General features: G+C 36.4%; 1 protein-coding gene across 1 annotated transcript; it reads left to right on the forward strand.

Annotated features, from left to right (window-relative positions):
* Positions 1–2,005: 2,005 nt before the first annotated feature.
* Positions 2,006–3,909, forward strand: LOC126976410 (uncharacterized; the record flags this gene model as incomplete). Its single annotated transcript, XM_050824728.1, has 1 exon — positions 2,006–3,909. A coding segment is annotated over one exon (1,737 nt), but the record flags the coding sequence as incomplete, so codon positions are not given.
* Positions 3,910–12,950: the final 9,041 nt, after the last annotated feature.

Here is a 12,950-nt window from a genome sequence, read left to right on the forward strand (position 1 = left end):
AATTAACTCGAATAGACTGTTAAGGTTTTTTTTTAGGTTTCATTCATTTGTTTAGATACTCTTATAGCTGACGAGGGCGCCGTAGCTAGTGAAATTACTGGGCAAATGTGACTTAACATCTTAGCCACCATCAACGCCCATTCTTCTCAGGTCTGAGGCAGTCTTTTTTGTATGGGTGATAGTTGTTGACGTTTCATAAGTGATTTTGAATCCCATTTTGAATAAAAATATTTGAATTTGAATATGTCTCAAGGTGGCGAGCGCAATTGTAGTGCCACTCAGGATTTTTGGGTTTTTTAATCATCCTAAACGGCACTGCATTGCAATGAGCAGGACGTATCAATTACTATGCCAACGTCATGCTCATCTCGTCCCTTATTTTCATAAAAAAACAGTACTTATCAAATAGTATTAATGGGAATTTAAATTTGTTTACAATACACTTGTTATAATTAATTACATCACGATTATTATTATTGCTTCTAATAATCAATGTTAATAAATTATTTATTATCATATTATTAACCGTAATTTCTCAAAACGATCAGATAGCGCGGCAGTAACAATAATATCGAAAAAACCATATGATTTCCCCGTAGTTGGTATTCACAATAACTCGACTGCGCATGCGTCGATTATAATAAATTAAGATATATAAAAGGACTATGTTGTGGTAAACATTGTTAGTGTACAAACAGCCATGGGTCGAACTGTGTGTTTAGTTTTTGGGATTCTACTAGCTTCCTGTAATGGATCAGGTAAATAGTTTAATAATTGCAATATACCATTTATGCAATGAGGAATTTTTAAGTTCTAAAGTTGGAAATAAGTGTCGCATTAAAAATTGTTGTTTAAAATAATTAAATTAAAAAATCTCTAGCAGGACTGAAGATATTGATATAAAATTATGTGGTAATATAAAAGTTTTGTGTAATGAAAGGGCTTAAGCTGTTTCTTCGCCAGGTCCTTAAAGATAGCTTAAAGCTCATATTATTATGGGTTTATATAGAAGCAAATTTAAAAATAATCACTTATGAAGATAATTTTCTAGATATGTATGTGACTTTATAATTTGTGGTTCAAACGCTTGTGTATTTCTATGATTGATATTTTTTTATTAGCATAGTAGAGTTTAGCCATAGATCCGATCATAATATTATTTAAGTTAACTTCAATGTCAATGATAGTTGTTTATTCAAAAACAGTACGTAACAATTAATTACCTCTTTCATCTTTTAGTACTGAATTTTCCATTTACCAGAATGTTAAACATTATTTGTTTGACAATAACCATAATTATTGTTAAACAATTATTATTTAAAAGAATGTTAACAATGACTGAACAATAATTGGTATTATAAATATTACATATGTGATTTTCATAGAAATAAATTAGATTTTTTTTTATACCTTATGTTATATTTGGTTTGTTATGTGAGTGACAATAGTATTATAGTATTTGAGTCGTAACGCATCCAGACAATTTGGCTTTAGAAAGAATTACATTTTAGTTATGTATTAATTTTACGAACTACCTTATCGATGAAACATAATAAAGAAATAAATTTTAATGTATAATGTAAGTGCATCGGTGATAAATTAGAAATAAAACATCGACTTATAAAAATACTACTATACAACTTTTTTTATGCAACGATTTTTCATTTGACACAATTTGTACTAGTGAGGGGCTGCTTTGCACCGGATGCCGGCTAGATATTGGGCAAATGAGACCTAACATCTTATGTCTCAACGCGACGAGCGCAATTGTAATGCCGCTCAGAATTTTAGGGTAGGGCGTATCAATTACGATCAGATGAACGTCCTGCTCGTCTCATCCGTTATTATCAAAAAAATTTACACAAGTATCATTGACATATGGGGGGGGGGTTGATTGTAACTTCAAAACAATGTGTGAAACAAATATCTAAAGTATTTGAATTTAAGTTGTAACTGTTTTTTTTCAGAGAGAGTTCGAAGATACGGTGGTGCTGGTGGGGGAGGAGGCGGCGGGGGAGGCTTCGGCTTTGGCGGAGGCGGCGGGGGTGGATTTGGATTTGGCGGAGGTGGCGGCGGCGGAGGGGGAGGAAGCTTCGGGGGCGGATCGGGGTTAGGCCTCGGAGGCGGGTCGGGAGGAGGCCTTGGAGGCGGGTCGGGAGGAGGCCTTGGAGGGGGTCTTGACTTTGGAGCTGGCTTGGCTGGAATTGCATCTGGATTAGGCGTGATCCGCGATGGTGTGCACGGAGCACTAGACAAGGCAGCTGCCGGATTTCACAACGCTGGAGGACTCAAGTTCAATATTGCAGCTGGCCACAGCGGCCATGGTGGACTCGGCTCGGGTTCAGGAGGTGGTGCCGGATATGGTGGGGGTTCTGGCCTCGGTGGCGGCGCTGGTCTTGGAAGTGGAAAAGGCACAGAAAAAGTGATTTACACTTCATCTGAAGATGGAAAATCAGGTGGATTCGCATTCACTGGTACTACAGGAAACGGTGGATACGGAGGCGGTGGTGGATTCAGTAATGGAGGTGGTGCTGGATATGGTGGTGGACTAGGAGGTGGCTCTGGAGGGGGATATGGAAAGGGCTCAGGAACAGGAGGGAGTGGAGGACTCGGTGGAAGTGGAGGTTCTAGTGGCGGAATTAGTGAGTCCGGAGGTTATGGAGGAGGATTAGGAGGCGGTAGTGGAGCAGGCTACGGGAGTGGAGGAGGAAAAGGCTATGGTGGCTCTGGAGGATCAAATGGATATAGTGGAACATCTGGTGGCTTAGGAGGAGGCAGTGGATTAAGCATAGGATTTGGAGGAGGCCTTGGAAGTGGCTTTGGAGGTGGTTCTGGTGGAGGCCTTGGAAGTGGTCTTGGAGGTGGTTCCAGTGGAAGCATTGGAGGTGGTTCCGGTGGAAGTATTGGAGGTGGTTCCGGTGGAAGCATTGGAGGTGGTTCGGGTGGAAGTATTGGAGGTGGTTCGGGTGGAAGTATTGGAGGTGGTTCCGGTGGAAGTATTGGAGGTGGTTCCGGTGGAAGTATTGGAGGTGGTACTGGTGGAAGTATTGGAGGTGGATATGGAGGCTCTTCTGGCTACAGTGGTGGTCTTGGTGGGGGCAATGGAGGTGGTCATGGAGGAGGTTCCGGTAAATATGAAAGTGGTACTAGCGGTGGCCTTGGCACTGGATATGGTGGCTCCGTGGGTTTCGGAGGTGGCCTTGGAGGAGGAAATGGTGGTGGCCTTGGAGGAGGCCAAGGTGGTGGCCTTGGAGGAGGCCATGGTGGTGGCCTTGGAGGAGGTCATGGTGGTTCCGGTGGATACGGAGGCGGGATAAGCAGTAGCCTTGGTGGTGACCTTGGAGGAGGTAGAGGTGGTGGCCTTGGAGGAGGCAGTGGTGGTGGCCTTGGAGGAGGCTTTGGTGGATCTGGTGGATATGGCGGTGGTGCCAAAAGTGGTCTAGGAGGAAACGGGGGAAACGGTCAAGGCAGTTATGGTACTGGCAGTGGTCTTGGTGGGGGCAGCGGCGGAGGCCTTGGAGGAGGATATGGAGGTGGTGCCGGTAGTGGACTCGGTGGAAGCGGTGGCTATGGAGGTGGTCTCGGCGATGGTTCCGGCAGTGGCCTAGGAGGTGGTAGAGGAGGATGTTCAAAATGTGGTGGCTGCGCGAGTGGGTCTTGCGGCGGTGCGGGTGGATACAGTTCAGCTCACGCGAGTGCTTCTGCCAGCGCGAGTGCGTCTGCCAGCAGCTACGGAAAGTGATCACTTCTCCACCCACCCGACTGATGTTAGCTGTAACCATTACGAGACGTTTCTAATCTGTACTAAAACCTCTTTGGAGTCGGTACAACATTTATAGAATTGAAACTAGAGCTGTGATTTTAATGTAATATATAGGTTTTATAAAAAAATATAAGCAATTATTTTAACTGTTGTTTTCATTAGTACCCTCAATTCAATTTAACGATTTTTTATTTATGCATATAGTTTTCTTCTTGTTTAACAGTAGGTTATTAGTGCTAAACCAGTAGGTATGCGATAGAGCATCGTTTACTTCGTCATACGTAACTTGGTTTCTTTTCTAAATAAATCTATACTTCGCGGGTTCGACTCCCGCATCGTTCATAAATTTTGTATTCAAATTTTATTTGTGTAATTTATCCCAGAAGTGAGGGTTATCACTTTAAAAACATAACAAACTTCAGTTCAGATTTACAAGAGTGACATCTCAAGTCAATTTCCTAATATGTAAATACTGGGGTTCAGCAGGTTGTCAACTGTTAAGTAGATCCTGTAGATGACACCACAACGTGCGAATTGAACAAATCATACAAGATTTATCAACGAGACGTCACTAGAACGGTTGGCTCAGTTGGAAGAGCGCTCGCACGGAACGCTTGAGGTCGCGGGTCCGAGCCCCATAGCGTTCATAAATTTTGTTTTCAAATTTTATTTGTGTTAATCTATACTATTACATAAATCTGTAGGCTCTGGCTGTTATAACATTTGATTACTCTGCCATCCCATACCGCTACTTCTCATTTATGTCTCCTCGGTATAGCGTATGTGTTATACTTACACACTACAAGTGATGTCCTGGCAAACGTTGTTTTGCCATATAAATTACGTACCTCGCCCCGCTCTTTAAATGTATTGTTATATGCAATGGAAAGGTCATTAACTGGATTATTTATGCTGCGAATATTTTGGTATTTCTATGTCAAAAAAATAAAGATACCGAATAAGTAATCACCATAAACAAAACTATGTCCAAAACACGTTTTTTCTTATGGTGTAAGTATAATACCGTCGGCTCAGTAATATTCGCAATATAACCGAAGGATAAAACCGGCTCTACATTTAATAGTATAAATTTCCCAACTTTGGTTGCCCGGTGTACTCTATATGTGTATCGCGTAACTTGTGCAGCCAGTTCGAGTGTACTCAGACAGTGGAAACCCTGCTTTACAGATGAATATCTTATATGCGTCACAAATCTATCTAAACATATTTTTTTTTTGCCAAAACGAGACGAGCAGGACTTTCAACTGATGGTAATTGATACGCCCTGCCTATTAAACCTTAAATTTCTTGAAAAACCTAAAAACTCAGAGCTGCACTACAATTATTGTGCTCGTCACCATGAGACATGAGATGTTAAATCTCATTTGCCCAGTAATATCACTAGCTACGGCGCCCTTCAGACCGAAAAACCGTCATGGTATCCATAATCTAGCCGGCATCATAAAGGAGCCACCCACTGGTTATTATTTATTAATTAACGTGATATTGTGTATTCGGTACCATCAGGCGGTGATCACATGACATAAGGTGACTAGGTCCTAAGATTAAAAAAAAATATTTGAAGTATTCTTCGTCATACATACTTGACTTCTGTAATCCTGAATCCTTATAAAACCGTTTAACTGAATATTAATGAATCGTCACATAATTTACCGGTTAATTAAATTTAATTGGAGCAAAATATAACGCTAAAAGCCATGTTGTTTGTATAGAGATGAGTAGCAAAGTACAAAATATAATCCTTACAAACTATTGATATTTATTAATTATTAAAATGATTAGTTGCTAGACAGTAACATTAACCAGAACCTCACGTGTATAGCGTTCATAACCTTGACCAGAGGATCATGATGGATCGGCGGTCGACCTTCGCTTCATAAGAAAAATAATAAAAAGCCAAGCTTTAGAAACGTACAATAACAACAGAACACACACAAGTATTGTTATATCAACGGAAAATTACAACTCATTGTAATTAATTAATTTGTAATTTGTTATAAAAAATACATGTAATAAGTTTAAGTGTACATAGATAAGTATTATTAGATACGTAGTAGGTAATCTACAAGACTAAAATAACACGGATAATAGAGAACAAATTATATACTTAATCAAGTATTTTTTGTCAATAGTATTGGTTATTTAGGGCTTAGGTAAAAAAGGTAACCAAGGGAATACAACCTTCAACAAGAAGGCTGCGTATGAGGCACTAGGGCTATTTAGCCATAGTGCTATATATATATAGTGCTATATACTTATATATGTACACTTACGCATTCTAACCAGGACTCTAACCGGGCACTACAGATTAAGGCTAAGGACCGAGCCAACGGCCTTGAGGAATTAAACGGAGCTAGGTTACCTCTCTCGCACAAGTTCGCCATAGTTTTAATTCAGAATTAGTTCTTTTTTATTTATTACAAAAATAACACAATTTTCTTTACAAAACAAAACTATGTCATGTTAAATAGTATTCGTGTACAATTAACAAATTTGTGTACAATTTTTATCTATATGAATGATTAGAATGGCTCCAACTGTAAAAGTTAGGGGTATTTTGGTGATTTTTTTTCGCACTGTCTATATAAAATAGAAATGTAATGAAAAAATGAATTTTCGTCTTACATTGTGTAGATATATAAATATTTTTTGTAAAAATATAAAATTTATATTAAACCGTCACGAAATGGTTTCAATAACGCGCTATTTTAGCGATTTCTTGGGATAGCGGCCTTAAACAAACTCTCAATCCTAGGCCTCACAGATTGCAGAGCGTGTAGATTCTGTAATAATGCAGATGAAACCCCGTTACACATCCTTTCTGAATGTGGTACTTTAATGCGTAAACGTAGCACCTCTTTGGGAAGACCATTTCTTCAACAATTTGAGTTACGTCAGCTCACTGCAAAATATAAAGTTAGCTGTTAGAGTCATGAAAAGAATCAATCTTAGCTGTGAGCTATTGTTAACAGTTTAAAGCCGCTTTGCAAACCATAACCATAAAGGAACACTATTACTAAAACTGAGCATTCACGACCTCTCCAACAAGACAAATAGATGAAGTAGCACCACGTCAAAATCGATAAAGCGTTTGTCGTGGCTTAATGGATTTCCAAGCAGATGGAAAAACAGCGCGACGCGCCAACGCGCCAACACGCCATCTTGATGGAAAAGGAATAATTGCGAAGGAAGGAACAACTCAATGTACTGCGTCAAGGCAAAAGGTATAGTCGTGAATGTGTTAACTGGACGCCATTTCTAAACGCTAGTATAAGTCTATGGTTAAGTCTGCTCCGAGACGACCACAGAGTTCTTTGTAAGGTCGGTCACGGCCAGAGGTCACGCCGCAAAGTCGTTTGTTGAATCCATTTCAAATTAATTAAAATGTCATTTTTTTGTATCATTAACGAGATTCCCAATTCTAAAATAAGTACAATAAAAAAGTAAATGATGGTATATTATTTAAAATATTTATGAACTCTACTTCAAAGTTCTAGTTCTGGATCGATTTTTTTTTGTTATTATGTTAATAACTAAAATCGTTTTTTTTTGTTGTACCCGCAAATTCTTCAGCGTGAAATTTGCTTAAATTGCACTACCACAGGAAGTATTCAACATATATTGATATAATGTACCGCATCTCCAAAATACATGTGTGAAAAAAAATTATGAGGGGTCGAGTATTTAGCGTATAAGGCAATAAAACATTCATATGCTCTATCGGGAAAACCATCATATTATCAGAAGCCATTATAATGATGCTTGACCTTTGGGCTACTATGTAGCAGTTGTAGTCTACAAGTAGAGATTGAATGTTATCATGTGCCGATAAGCTTTAAGGTAACACCATACTTACGAAAATTACGCGACGGAAATCCCGCGGAAGACGCCTTAAAATGCTACCTTCCTACTATTCAAGATAAATCTTCAAAATTAAATTTTTAGTTTCTCACGTAAAACAATGTAATTTATTTTATTATTTGCATGAGGTAACTTAATTAAATACTTTATTGCAGGAACACTGGCTGCATAATAAGTTGACGCAAAGAAGCATTTATTTGAATTTAAACTCCAGTAAACGCTAAAAACATACTTACCTGTATAATAACTAAAGCTAAAATTGTGGAGATTCTTATCCTTAGAGTTAACAATCTCAAATGACATTAAATCTCAAGGATGATGACGCCAGGCTAAGATCATTGAAACGTCTCGGTAGACTATGATACCTGTGAAATCGTAAAAAAAATTAAATTTAGAACTAGTCTCTATTTTAAGCAATTCACGCACAACATTATACAAATTGCGAGTGTAAGACGTAGCTTGTATACTAAACAAATATTCCTGGCCTGTTTTTATCGGTTGTCTAACAGCAAGGGACTCTATCTAGACGTTTAAATTATCTAAGGCACCAGGCTATTTTATATTATGATGTGATAAATCGTCTCACATATTGATACGCCTTTGTTTGTTTTGCAATGAGTTACGGCTCAATTTCTCTCTCAATTGCTATCTGATTAATTCATCTCTTTAATGATAATATTATTCTTGATACAACATTAAGTGGACCATCTGCTCGTATTAATGCGATTCTTTTTATAGGATGAAATCTCACTTAAAAAATTTCAAATGCAAATATTCTTTTAAAATTATAGTTCAACGTAGATTTAACCACCTCGACGTCTGATGCAATAATGCTTTTGCACACATATCAAGGACCGCACTGTAATGCATTTCTTTTAAATTTAAGTATTATTTATTATCTTTATCTTCTACACTTTTTTCTTACTATCCTCATAATGTTAACCTTATAATTTTAGATTATAATAAACCAGTGGACTCATCGCTGTAGAATAAATACGTTCTACTTTTTGATGCGGCTATTTAATTGTGTTCGGCTTTTTATTTTATTTTTAAGTCAATCAATTAAGCCCGGCTGCTCTTTTACCGATACGAGTTCAGGACCATAAGTCTAGAGGTCAGAAACGCAACTCTTGACCTCTGGTATTGTGGGTATCTATGAGCAGCGGTTTTTTTACTTTTCATCAGATGAGCTAATGCCCGTTTGCCTATAAAAAAAATATTCAACTTGACTGCTTATTAGTCCTGTCATGAACCTTTTTATTAGTCAATCATATGACTTTAAAAATGTAGACGTAAGATGAAGCTTAATTTTATGTAATTTACCGCCGCGATAGATTACGCAGGTCTGTGAGATGCTTTATACATACTCAACCAAGGAAGTCATGCATCTAGATTTATTAATAAATCAACTATTAGTCATGATTCATTTATTTTATATAAATACTTATAATCAGATAAATCAAATGTTAGTATTTTATGAGTGAAGACATGTCTTAAATAATCTAAAAACTAATGCGGTATTATTAGAATTAATTAAATATAAATGATCATTCGCGACTGACCAAATATTAAAATTAAACAATATTAAAATAAAACTTGTATAAAGTTATATATGGGAATAAGCCAAGAATATGCAAAATATTTACCAAAAGACATTTTGTTATTATTTGTTTATTCGGACGTTTTACGTTCCCCGCATTTATTTGCAAGGCTGTTTGACATTCGGAAATCTTCAGAATTATCATTGTATTGACAGTCTTATCGACATTTACTATATTCTTCGTTTATTTCGCGTATAACCTTATTCCAAGTTTAATTGTAAGACCGTAAAAATCTGAGCAATTTCTAAGTGTATTTACCAGTAAGTTTTGTCATTTCCTTTTGGCAGCATCAGCCGTATGTATAATCTTCCCGTCATTAGTGTTTATGTGGTAGTGGTGTTTATATACTGGTGTGTTGCCATTTGCCGATGTGGCTAGGGATGCTTGAAAAGTAGCCTTCCGCTCTTCTGTTCACAGAAGTTTATGGATGTACGCTCATGTAAAACAGTTAATAAAACTGACAATGTGACAATAGTTCAATAACAATTAATTTAGAAATAATTATGTGGGTACTTACCTAATTACCAAAAACCGATAAAAGTAAGCATTGTAGTAGATAATTTAGTAGGTAACTAATAATTTATAAATGAAACAAAAGGCAATGTATTAAAAAATTAAATTGCAGTTGTCAAATGATTTTATTAAATTATACTAGCTGACCCGACAGACGCTGTTCTGTCAATAGGATAGAAAAAGGTTTAAGTGTTCGGGAATAACTACTACTATACTACTTGTGAGAATCTGTAAATGGCTTTCTATTATTTTGTTATGTGACTATTGTAAAGTATTCAGCTGTAGATTCTCCAATAATATGAATCCATCAGAAATATGTAGTCAAAGTTGATTATCTACCTACATATATATATATAATGAAAATGGTCTTTGTTTGAGGCTCTTTGATACGAAACCACCACCATTCGATGCGAAATATTGTATTTGTAAAAAGATGAATAAAATTTTATATATTTCTTTTTAAAATTCGCCCAGCAAAGCGGGCGAGAACGGCTAGTGCAGTCATAAAATGGTAAGGATTAAATATCGTATTTGTGTAAACAGCTTTTTCATTACCGCTTTACACTTATTTATACTTGATTTGAAAATGAAAAAGAAATAAATAAAAATATATAAAAGAAATTAGGAGATCCGTAGGTGAACCAAAGTCACTGACATAGCCCCAATGATTGCAAAACTGAAGTGGCAGTGGGCAGGGCACATAGCTCTGCGGACAGATGGCCGTTGGAGCAGTAAGGTGCTCAAATTGCGACCACCTACCGGAAGGCGTAGTGTTGGTAGGCTCTCCACAAGTTGGACCGACGATCTGGTCAAGATCACCGGAGTAGGATGGATGAGGGCAGCGCAGGACTGAACATCATGGCGATATTTGGGGCAGGCCTTTGTCCTACAATGGACATCTTCCGGCTTAAATAATGATGATGTTGTCCATAAGAGATAGACATAGGCCCTCACGAACTTTACTTTAGACCTATATAAGATACATTATTTTGTTTTATCGCAAAGGGTTTACTTGACGTTTTCGTTGAAAGCTACCAGACGGCTTATTTTTTTCCGATACCTCCAACAAATATCATTAATTTATACAAATATGATTATAAAAACTTAACAAATTATATACTAAGACCTTCCTCGGGACCACGCTATATATTAGTGAAAACAGCATGAAAACCGGTGCAGTAGTTTTTGAGTTTATTGCGAATAGACAGAGAGACGTGGCGGACGCCTTTATTTTATAATATGTAGTGATTATTCAACTTTATCAATTAGACGCCAAAATAAATTCAAATTCAAATATTTTTATTCAAAATAGGACATTCACTTATTGAAAGTCAAAAATTACCACCTATTCCAAAAGTATGCCTCAGACCTGAGAAGAACGGGCGCAACAAACTCAGTGGGCTTCTTTTTTTATAAAAATATGGCTACTATGTAAAGTCGTACAATAAAATTTATTATTTAATAGCCTGCTGGCGGTGGCTCTATTCCCAATTTGTGGTATTATTAAGAAAGTCATTTATGTTATTGTAACCTTTACCACACAAACGTTTTTTAACAATTTTTTATTTGGATGTCGTAAAACATTTGTTTTGAACATTATCTGGGATCTGTTGTAAAAGCATATACAACGCCCTTACTTACTGCCGTTTTCATTATCGTATCTCTACTTACGGATACATTGCTATCGACATTAAAAAATGACAAGATCTTATCTATCCACAGTTATTTCCAATATAGTCATATTAGTAGTTATAGTCCAATGGTTTCTGTCGATAGGCTATTGAAATGGAAGTAAGCGTAAAAGGATAGATTTGTCTACCTCTAGTAAGTTAAACTAAGGATGGATAGGTCATGAAAACGGTCGTAAGACGAGTAGTAGGCATTATAAGTTTATTTGATCCTGGTGTTAACATAATGGTTATCACAGTTTCTAGCAAATTCACTTATGTGCCTGTGTACATACATAACATTATCAAGAATATACGAGGACAGGCAACATTCGAAATTTATTTCTTTTATTTATTTTTTAATTATTATTTATTTAAATTTTGCTCTCAATAATTCTTTAGGGCCGAGGTTAAAAATAGCATTAAAGAACAACTTTGCTCAACAAACACACAATAGAATTTTATAATTTATATCTATCGATATATCTATCCTTGTTAAATGATGATGCAATCCCATTCTTTTGGAAAAAGTACGATTAATCGTACAGGATACCTCATTGCTCTTCCATAGATATGTATACCTCAAATTCAAATATTTTTATTCAAAAAATAGATATGATATCATCACTTATTGAAAGTCAAATCTACCACCACCCATTCGAAAAATGCTCAAAAGTACCGGGAGAGTCTGTAAAAGTAATTTCTAAATAACTTTGCATTATACACAAAATTCTGTAGGTGCTTACTTACTTACTTATAAACGTGATCAGTACTGAACAATTTTTTATTATAGGTATTCCTTTGTTTCGCATAAACATGACCACCCCTCATAAAGATCTCTTACCACTTCAATTCAAAACCAAATAACTAGTTAATCAAAATGCAATATATTTGTGAATAGTTTATAAGAACATTGGCTAAAGTAAAGATTGCACATTACGGTAGTTGTAGATTGTAGATGAAGCCACAACCTGAGAGTTGAACAAAGCAAACAGAATTTTACAGCGAGGCGGTACTCGAACGGTTGGCTCAGTTGGTTAGAGCACCGGCACGGAACGCCGGAGGTCGTGGGTTCGGGTCCCGCATCGTTCATAAAATTTTTTTTGTGTATTAATCCTAGAAGTGAGGGTTATCACTTTAAAAACATAACATATTGATTACGATAGTTACCTAACTAAAGTCCTGAATAGTACAAAAGTAATTCTTGATATTGAAATTTGAATGATATCGATCAAATACAAATAAAAATATACAAATATTTGTATTTTTTTTAATTTCCTTTTAGTTTTAATTTTTCTTTTATTCAGGAAACAAACGGTACAAATATACACTTACAAACAATACATAAAATGTAAATAATTGACCAATAAGGTTTCCACAATTAAATCTATATATATAAAAATTATTTGCTGTTCGTTAGTGTCGTTAAAACTCGAGAACGACTGGACCGATTTGTCTAATTTTGGTCTTGAATTATTTGTGGAAGTCCAGGGAAGGTTTAGAAGGTGAATAAATATGAAAATG

Source organism: Leptidea sinapis, chromosome 40, assembly GCF_905404315.1.
Source record: "Leptidea sinapis chromosome 40, ilLepSina1.1, whole genome shotgun sequence".
NCBI lineage: Eukaryota > Metazoa > Arthropoda > Insecta > Lepidoptera > Pieridae > Leptidea > Leptidea sinapis.